General features: G+C 42.9%; 2 protein-coding genes across 2 annotated transcripts in view; one reads left to right on the top strand and one right to left on the bottom strand.

The window, feature by feature from the left end:
- Positions 1 to 86, top strand: part of LOC307027118 (reversion-inducing cysteine-rich protein with Kazal motifs-like) — a gene marked incomplete at its 5' end in the record, with an annotated part of 9,888 nt that extends 9,802 nt beyond the window's left edge. Inside the window, one exon of the mRNA XM_079695311.1 lies at positions 1 to 86. This exon is cut by the window's left edge and continues 2,753 nt beyond it.
- Positions 87 to 8,663: 8,577 nt separating this feature from the next.
- Positions 8,664 to 9,968, bottom strand: LOC307027119 (gamma-crystallin M3-like; the record flags this gene model as incomplete). The annotated part of the gene is made up of 2 exons (XM_079695312.1): positions 9,520 to 9,968; positions 8,664 to 8,939 (listed from the first exon to the last, which is right to left on the bottom strand). Exons 1-2 carry the CDS (start codon positions 9,793 to 9,795, stop codon positions 8,664 to 8,666), a joined length of 552 nt encoding a protein of 183 aa, XP_079551438.1. The 5' UTR covers positions 9,796 to 9,968.
- Between the last annotated feature and the right edge of the window lie 510 nt (positions 9,969 to 10,478).

Genomic DNA, 10,478 nt, shown 5'->3' with positions numbered 1-10,478 from the left:
GACTCTGTAAAAGTGCCATGAATTTTAATAAGAATTTGAAGAAAACAGGGTGAATATTTCATGAAATATAAAAAATCAATACCATACCAACGTTTCTCTCTGTTTCTTTCACACACTGCTACGAGACGTTTTCAAACTGACTCCAGACCAGCCTTCAGATCTGAATTCAGCCATGTACCCTCCATACTTTATATTCATACTGACTCCAGATCAGCTTCAGAGCTCCATACTTTATATTCATACTGACTCCAGATCAGCTTCAGAGCTCCATACTTTATATTCAGACTGACTCTAGATCAGCTTCAGAGCTCCATACTTTATATTCAGACTGACTCTAGATCAGCTTCAGAGCTCCATACTTTATATTCAGACTGACTCCAGATCAGCTTCAGAGCTCCATACTTTATATTCAGACTGACTCCAGATCAGCTTCAGAGCTCCATACTTTATATTCAGACTGACTCCAGATCAGCTTCAGAGCTCCATACTTTATATTCAGACTGACTCCAGATCAGCTTCAGAGCTCCATACTTTATATTCAGACTGACTCTAGATCAGCTTCAGAGCTCCATACTTTATATTCAGACTGACTCCAGATCAGCTTCAGAGCTCCATACTTTATATTCAGACTGACTCTAGATCAGCTTCAGAGCTCCATACTTTATATTCAGACTGACTCTAGATCAGCTTCAGAGCTCCATACTTTATATTCAGACTGACTCCAGATCAGCTTCAGAGCTCCATACTTTATATTCAGACTGACTCCAGATCAGCTTCAGAGCTCCATACTTTATATTCAGACTGACTCTAGATCAGCTTCAGAGCTCCATACTTTATATTCAGACTGACTCCAGATCAGCTTCAGAGCTCCATACTTTATATTCAGACTGACTCTAGATCAGCTCCAGAGCTCCATACTTTATATTCAGACTGACTCTAGATCAGCTTCAGAGCTCCATACTTTATATTCAGACTGACTCTAGATCAGCTTCAGAGCTCCATACTTTATATTCAGACTGACTCCAGATCAGCTTCAGAGCTCCATACTTTATATTCAGACTGACTCCAGATCAGCTTCAGAGCTCCATACTTTATATTCAGACTGACTCCAGATCAGCTTCAGAGCTCCATACTTTATATTCAGACTGACTCCAGATCAGCTTCAGAGCTCCATACTTTATATTCAGACTGACTCTAGATCAGCTTCAGAGCTCCATACTTTATATTCAGACTGACTCCAGATCAGCTTCAGAGCTCCATACTTTATATTCAGACTGACTCTAGATCAGCTTCAGAGCTCCATACTTTATATTCAGACTGACTCCAGATCAGCTTCAGAGCTCAGCGCGGTTTAAGCGTGCCCGGCCCATTTTTAGTTGCATTTCCACTTAGCGTAGTTCCGGCTATCGGGTACTTTTTCTCAGTTTTCTGGCTCTCCAAAATTGAGGTTCTTTCCGGGCCAACAACCAGGCTGAGTGGCAAACTAGTGAGAGAATCTCACAGGCTCACAGGCTGCAACAAAAGTTCTTACTCAATATCAAGCAACAATTATTGCTTTTATTTTAAATCTTATAACTCTGACTTTTGTTGCCGTCTGTGAGGAAAATAAATGGGGCTCGGAGCCTCAGGATACTGAAATCTGTATTTTTTGTAATCTTTTTTTCTCTCTAATTTGTTATTCTTTTCAAAATAACACACTGTGATTTACTCACCAATAACACACAATTATCCTTGTTTTTATTTATTGGTTTGATTCCATAATCTCGGGCTTTTTTGGCGTCCGTCAGGAACTGAATTTCAAAATAAAATAACCGGAAACATATGTATGTGTTTAAAGTGTGTTTAAAGTGAGTATAATGTGTTTGACTGAGAAGTTGTATTGTTGTATAAAAGTTCCTGAGAGTCTGAAGCTTCAGGAGGAGCTAGAGGAGGAATCTGCTGTGTTTATTGAGATATTGCAGTCTGAGTTAAATAATGTACATCTCTGTTTCTGTGTGTTTCTGAGGATGCTCTGAATAGTGAGCAGCAGAGTTTGGGCAAAGAGAGGACTTCAGTAAAGCAAACAGAGCAGAGTGCATGTTTGCAGAGATAATCCTCTCCACAGAATCACTGCTTCTCTCTGACGTTCAGAGTCCGCCTGCAGATCAGCTCGGATGTTTTTACTCTGTACTTCAACACCTACCTATCAGACTGAAAACACAGGATAAGTTGGTGAAAGTGATTTTTTGTTGAATGGCTGCTCAGTCGCACTTTTAATGCTGTTAAACAGACGTGGTACGTTTACAGTATGTGATAGCCTAATAACTAGGTTAAATGTTAGCCATCATTTTCATTTATTGAGAGATAACCAAGGCTTATTTTGTAATACTAGCTTGTAAACACTGAACTTTACAAATGCAAACTTTATGTTACAACTAACCAACATTTACTAAAGTTCAAATAAACCAAAATGACCTTTAATGTGCAAATATAGAAATACCTATTGAAACCTGGAGAAGCAGTGACACCGTGTTATTCAGCCTGATGACTCAATCAAATGGAACAACGGCTTATTTTTAAATGATTTGCTGAATTGTGTGGTTAAAAAGCCTCTGTTCCCACATTTTGTCATAAATTACATTTTTCAGAAACAAAATACAGCACTTTTCTACAAAATATGATAAAACCTTATCTTACAGCCAACCAACATTGAGCGGATTGCAGTTAAATGTGAAAAGGTTTGATCATTTGTGAGCAGAATGTAATAACAACCCCCTCAAAGCTCAGAGCAGATAGAGGTCACATGGTGCCTCCTCTCTCCTCAACACATTGTCACATCTCATTAATTAATAAATCGTGTCTCACAGATGTTATTCCTCAGACTGGAGGCATGAAGGCCGCTGATAAGCCCTGAGGAATGTGCTATATAAATAAATAAAGATTGTGGAAACCTGATCAGTAATCTCTGAGCGGCCTTGGTTTCTCAGAGTTACAGAAATCTGTTTCTGAAGAGTCTGAATCTAAGTCAGGAAGATAAAAACACTCAGAGATCATCGAGGACGCGTCCCCAAACAACCTGAACTTTATCTGTTTCACTGCAATCAGAATCACAACTTTCAGAGTTTTAAACCAGCCTTACAGCTGGTTTCAATGTAGAGACATCGCTCTCATCATAGCTTCACACCGTCTTTAGTTGCTCAAATGCTATGCTACCTAACGTTAGCATCTTATTGTGTGGAAATTGTGGAGTTTAAGATGATTTTGTTTGGATCGAGCTGTCAGTGAGATCTACTACTGGATTCAATCCTTATCCAACATCACACATTCAGTTTCTAGCTGTAAAAACAACCCACCCTTCATTCAACTCTAAAGATATCTGCTGTGAGCTGCATGCTACATCTGCACACCGCTAAATGCTTCCTTTTCTTATCGTTGGGAAATCATGGAGTTTCTAATGATATTTAACAGATTCAGCTGTCGGTGAGGTCTTCTACTTGATTCAATCATTGTCAAACATTCGGTTTCTAGCTGTAAAAACACCGTCTTATTTGACTTTCTCAGGACTTGAAACAGTTTTTTGGGGGCAGACCTCCACAAAGAAGGAAAATGTATTTACACAGGTACAGTAAGGTCATCATCTTAACAGTTTCAGAGTCTCATCGACTCATCCGTGAGCAGAGCATCAAGTTGGCCATAACAGCTGAATGTGGCGATTACCATCTTGTTCAGCAAAACGCCACAAACGTATTAAGATTTAAAGCTATGGTGCGTTTTGATTCAATGCTGAGTACAGCCAAACTGTCAGGCTCTTCTCTGTCATAGTAGACCGCAAACTGTGGCTCCAGAGTATTTGTGTTGGGTAGTCTGTGGCAGGGCTAACCCATACAGTGGGGGGGCTCAAGTCAGTATTTGTAATGTAATTACATACACGCCCCCCCCCGACAGTGAAACGCCACGCATGAGGTTTAGATTATTTCCCTGTCTCAATCCAAATTGAACTGTGTGAAATAAAAAGGCACATTTGTCTTTTAGTAAATAAAAACGGCGACCTGGAGCCAATCCTGCAATCTCCACACAGGTGAAAGAGTTGAAAACCCAACCCCTGCAGGGGGTCTGGGGGGATTCTCCTCCAGGAGACTTTTTGAAATACTAACATAAAATACACATTCTGGTGCTCTCTTCAGAAGAAAAATAAATAAATATATTACTACACGACATATTTAAAAGAATGAATGCCATTTTAGTTTTTGTTACTTTGTTCTGAAAGCTGAACCTGCTGCTCCTCACTGAGAGAAGAGGGAAGGGGCTGAATTACTTTACTTTGTGGATAAGGGTGGACAGCCCCCATTGTTCTGTGAGTCAAAATGAAAGACAGCCCACACACCTATCAATCATCAAACCGTGGGGTCTTATTTCATTACGTGTTGATTTCTATCAACACGTAATGTTGTATCGATGTAGAGATGTACTACAGCAAAAGTATTCTCCGTCGGGACTTCCTGCAACAACACCACGCCGTTATCTTGATTCTGATTGGCCAGAAGACATTATAAAAGATGTTCTATTGAGAAGACGATCACTACGTGACAAAAGTTTTCAAAACCGTTTCTAGTCTTCGGTATTTTCAGACAAGTGGCTACTGAAATCAATCTGACTAACTGCTGTCTGCGTGATTTACTAAGCGCGAGTTGGCAGAGCTTATTTTGCTTACTTTAACATCATTGTTCATGGTGGGGCTAAGCCATTTATTGGTATGGCTGTAGCCTACCCCAGCCATACCCTGACCGCAAATACCTCATTCCTTCCGTCTACTTGTATTCGAAATGCTTCTCGTTTTGCGCTGTCCTCCCGTTCAAATGAAATCGCCGCCAATCATATTTCCAAGCTCGCGCCAGGGGGGGAGGGGTTAGAAGGCTCGCGTCTTGTGCTGCATTCACTTGCACTCGGACATTAGAGATTTTCCCTCATAAATGTCCGATGAGCCACAACTTTTCTTTCAAAACAAAGCTGCCAACTGGGGTGGCAGCTGGGGTGGCAAGGCATTTTTCAGAGGTGGCAGCTGCCACCCCGTAGAACCGCCACTGGGTTAGGGTAAGAACATGTTTCTATGAACCACTGTAGTGACCACTGTTTATCATAATTCACTCATGGAACTACAGGTTGAGGGTATTGTTCCGCACGGACACACATGTTGACTGTACTTCCTGTGTACCTACTGTGTGCCCTCCTTTCTCTTCTTCCCTTCTCTTCCCAGAATGCAACCGGATAACATGTGCTTTTCTGCTGCTCAATAAAGCCACCTTTGCACCTTCGATGCACCGCCTCCGACTCCCTTCTCTCGGCACACCCCACAGCTTCTGACGTGGTGCAGGCACGAAACACACTACCAATAGAAATACATTGCTTTTAAAATCGTTCTGTGTGACACGAATCAATAGATTCAATGTCGTGACTATAACACGAAATGCCGTGAGACTGGGTTGTGAGGTCTTCCACTTGGTTTCATCCGGATATATATTGCTCCTCTTAAGTTTCTAGCTGTAAAAACAACGCCCCCTTTTTAAATAAACTCTAAAGATATCTGCTGTTAGCTGCATGCTACATCTGCACACCGCTCATAGCTTCCTTGCTAACATAGGGTGAGGTTTAGTCGGCTCATTTAGTTTGCTAACGCGCTATGCTAGCTAACGTTATTAGCATGTTATGGTTTGGCAATTGTTGAGTTCTTGATGATTTGCAATGGATCCAGCTGTCAGTGAGGTCTTCCACTGGGTTTAAACCCGACCATATATTGCTCCTCTTAAATTACTGGCTTAAAAAACACACACCCCTTTTAATAAACTCTAAAGATATATTCTGTTAGCGGCATGCTACATCTGCACACCGCTAACACCTTCCTTGCTAACCTAGAATGAGGTTTAGTCGTCTCCTTTTGTTTGCTAAAATGCGATACTAACGTTATTAGCATCTTATCGTGGGGCAATTGTTGAGTTCTGATGATATTTAACGGATTCAAGTCTCTGGCTCAAACACACCTCCCTTTTTTAATAAACTTTAAAGATATCTGCTGCATGCTAAATCTATAAAGCTTCCTTTGTACCGTGGGAAGAGGTTGAGTGGTCTCCTTTAGACTCTTGTTAGATTCTCCTCCCTGCCCCTCTTTCCAGGAGGCAGTCTGCGTTGATGACTCCCTCCTCTCCTACATTAGCGCTCTCATTACTCAGATGTCTTATTTGCTGTTTCACCGTTCCTCCTCTTCCCTGAGGAGTCATTAACCTCGTCTCCAAACTCTTCCTCCAACATCTGGAGTCTTCCTCTCTCCACCTGTTCCCCTGCAGGTGACTGAGTATTAATGGGAACATCAGGAGCCATCTGCTGCAGGAAGGAGACGAGGAAATCAATGTAAGTCATGTCCTCTAAAAATGATGAAAAATGCCCAAAGCAACAAAGCCCGTTATTTCATCCATATTTCCACCTGTATTCAGGGAGGGTGGGTGCAGGAAAACCCCCCGTAGAATCAACTCGGTGTATCCCTTTAACATTTCCAAAAGAGACGCCTAAAGGTCTTTGCACGGCAAACTGACACCAAAGAACACGTCCGGACGGAACGTCGCCTCACGTCTCCTGCGTCTCCTGCGTCTCCTGCGTCTTGGCCATGTGTCGCACTGGAACACATCGCAAAGACTTCAGCCGACGGCCAAGTTGCACGTACGAGCTGCGCATGCGTGAGTGGCAATACCTCTCCTGACCAGCAGGCGGCGGTAGTGTGTATTCATCATTCAAAAGAGGCAACAACCTGAAGACAGACTGCAAACAACAGATAGCGTGTTCCATGTTCCCTCTCCAGCAGGAGCTCACGGGGCGTTCCCCAACCTGCGTCGAGAGCTGGAGTTCAATGGAATCTCAGATGTGCCTTCTTAGTAGTTTGTTTGGGTCCCTCACTTCCGTTTCGCTTCTCATGCACTGATTCGCTAGCTGAACAGCCAATCAGAGTGATTCATTTAGCCGACAGCCTCCCGATTCAACATGTCGAATCTGCGGCAGAAGGTGCCTAACCCTAACCCTAACCCTAACCGAAAAGACACGACGGTGCGGGACACACCAAGACACACCAATCTGAGTAGGGCGTCAGGACGCTCATCGACGGCCCGACATCTATCCACGGCCGAAATCGGCTTGGTGTGTCGGGGACTTTAATCGTCCAACATGTTCAAATCTGTCCGCTCATAATTTCCTGGTGGAAATAATTCCTGGAATCAAAATTCCACGTACGTGTCAGCCTTCCTGGTAATAAACTTGCTTCTAAAGTGTGAGGGATGTTAAATGCAGGAAAAGCTCAAATTAGCACGATGTATTCCTTTAGCGTTACCGAAAGAGCCGCCTGAATTGGGTTTCTATTGAAAAAGTCTGATGAAGTTCAACATATTATTTCAATCTCTCCGCTCATAATGTCCGGTGGAAATGATGCCCTGTAGGCACAATTAATATTGTTTTAAAATAGGAGTACATTTCATTTTAGACCTAGATTTCCTGAAACTAATTGGGTGCCTAGGTGGAGATAGAGCATGGTAACATGTCTATTCTCTGCTCTAAGTTCTGTAACAAGGAAGTGGACCAGCAGGTATTTTAAACACACGACGATCCAGCTTTATTTCCTCTTTTATATATTATTCAGTCTCTCTTTTAAACTTTTAATCAGAGCTTGAGACAGTTGATCAGTGGAAAGACAAACATGCCTATGTTGTGTTCAATAATAAATAATAATAAGTGTCAGAAACCCTTTTGATTGGATTTCTTTAAACACTTAGAAAATGTGCTTTTCCCTGGATGTCGTGTTTCTCTCTCTGGAAAACACCGTCACTACTGCAGGGAGCTCTTCCAGGAATCAATGCTGATTGTGAGATTTCCCACTCCTCTTGATAAATGCAGATGTGTGTGTGTGTGTGTGTGTGTGTGTGTGTGTGTGTGTGTGTGTGTGTGTGTGTGTGTGTGTGTGTGTGTGTGTGTGTGTGTGTGTGTGTGTGTGTGTGTGTGTGTGTGTGTGTGTGTGTGTGTGTGTGTGTGTGTGTGTGTGTGTGTGTGTGTGTGTGTGTGTGTCTGGCAGGAAACATGCTGATGGCTCAGATCCCAGTATCAGAGCTCTTCTTATCGGCTTGTCTCTGTTGGAAGAAAACAAACCCAGTAGCTTGTGGTCCTCCTCGTTGCAGGGATGCTATCTGCCGTCTAATTGCTTTCTGATTGGACAGGAACACAGTGTGCCGGCTCTTAGGGGGCCATCACTCCGATAGAAGAGCTCGATATGTTGCTGTGGTAATTATCTGCTGTTTGTAATAAACTGAGACGCTGCAGAGAGGCTTTTACCTGGCAGACACGCTGTTATTGCAGATTAAAACTGAGCTGTCATGGCAACAGCTCCATCATCCTCTTCTCTACCTGCAGCTCAAATCAATCACATGTCTGAACAAACCATCAGCTGACCTTTACACACTGACAAACCTCTGCTATGTTCACATCGAGTTCACACACTTGTCGTTTTTAGTAAAAAGGGTCGCTCTTATCTGACTACACTAACTCAACGTACCATCTACACGCAGGGTGTTCTTGAGGACAAAGCACACATGTTTCTGGAGCTACAGTGCAGAAGTGACTTTATTAAGTGCTATGAATGAAGTACATTGAGTTAGTTAGCAGGAGTCCACGATGCGCTTCATGCTCATGAACTTCTGTCCGCTCATGCCCATGTCCTTGAAGCTGCGATACTCTCCAGGCCTGACGTACATCATCTGACCTCTGAAGCTGGGCTGCTCGTACATCAGCCAGTGTCCGTCCATCACCTGGCAGGACATGCAGTCGTTCATCCTGTAACGCTCCATGATGTTATCACAGTCGTCCATCAGCTCGTAGCTCTGGCCTCCGTAGTTCTCCCTCTCGTAGATCTTCATTCTGTACTGACCACGGTGCTGTGGTACCAAGACAGAAACATCGGGTTAGTGGGGAGGAAAGAGAAACACAATCTAAAGTACAGAAATAACGATAGATCTTCATTTTGTACTGTCCGCGGTGCTGTGGTACCAAGAGGCGAACATCAGCTTAGTTGGGAGACAGGCGTTACATAGCTGAAGGTGGCTGTTGGGCTATAAAGGAACTACAACACGGTCACATGACTTCACGTCACCACCGCTAAGCTAAAGGAGGCTAATGTTGGGCTATAAAGGAACTACAGCACGGTCACATGACTTCACGTCACCACCGCTAAGCTAAAGGAGGCTAATGTTGGGCTATAAAGGAACTACAGCTCGGTCACATGACTTCACGTCATCACCGCTAAGCTAAAGGTGGCTAATGTTGGGCTATAAAGGAACTACAGCACGGTCACATGACTTCACGTCACCACCGCTAAGCTAAAGGAGGCTAACGTTGGCCTTGTTTGACACAGAGGTTCTTTTCCGATTGCTGTGTGTCCAGTTTTTATGCTAATCTCCAGGTTTCCTTCTTCAGAACCCCTGCATCTCTCCACAGATTCATCTAATCAACACCTACCATGGGGATCATGCGGCAGGACTTGATGCAGTCCCTCATGCCCATCATGCTCTGGTAGTCGGAGTACTCTCCCCTCCTCATGAAGGACTGGTTGCCCATGTAGTTGGAGCGGTCGTACACCATGAAGCAGCCGCTCTCCACTTTGCAGGAGTGGCACCTGCTCAGGTTAGAGGTCATATCGGAGCAATCGCTCATGCACTCATAGGAACGACCCTGGAAGTTCTTCTCCTCATAGAAGACGATCTTTCCCCTCATGTTCATGCCAGAGTTGCTCATGTTTGCTGTTGATGTTGTTGATTCTGTACCTTCCGGCTGCTGCGTTAGCTTTTATAGGAGTAAAGAAGCCCTGACTCAGCAACGACCATTGGAGCAGTCTTTAGAAAAACCCCTTGTACTGGTTTTGTTAGAGAGACAATGCAGTGAATAGGGAACAATTCACAAAGGTCCAGAGAACGAGAGGGGGTGTTTGTGTGGATCTGTGTGCGAGAGCATAGAGGGGGGAACGTGTGACTTTAGCACCTGTGGAAATATCCTTTTGTTCCACTGGAGAGAAAGTATATAAATAAATATGTATATTTTAATTGTATTGATTTTCTGTTCGATCAGGCCTTTCCGTCGTCAATCATTGACAGAAAACGACCAAAAATAGATGTTATTATGAAAACTATTTCATAAACACAAACTAAAGTACAGAAAAAATGCTATGTAAAATAAAACGTGTGCTGTTTTTAAATTAAACGAGAGAGCTGTGAAAATATCGCTTTGTTTCAAAGAATAAAAAATGTAATTTAAAGAAAAAAAAAATAAGTGGCTTCATTTTTAAAAGTTAGTGAACATATAAAAGTGTCAAAGGAGCCGGTAACGTTGACAAATTGTAATAAAAAATAAAGCTTAAATTGCACATCTGTGTTGGTGTGGCACGCACATATTCATTTACACATCTACAACTGGAAACAAAT

The sequence above is a fragment of the Notothenia rossii genome (genome assembly GCF_949606895.1).
Source record: "Notothenia rossii genome assembly, contig: scaffold_422, whole genome shotgun sequence".
Classification (NCBI taxonomy): Eukaryota; Metazoa; Chordata; class Actinopteri; order Perciformes; family Nototheniidae; genus Notothenia; species Notothenia rossii.
Note: the sequence above shows the minus strand (reverse complement) of the source record. Positions and strands in the feature narration are given on the sequence as shown.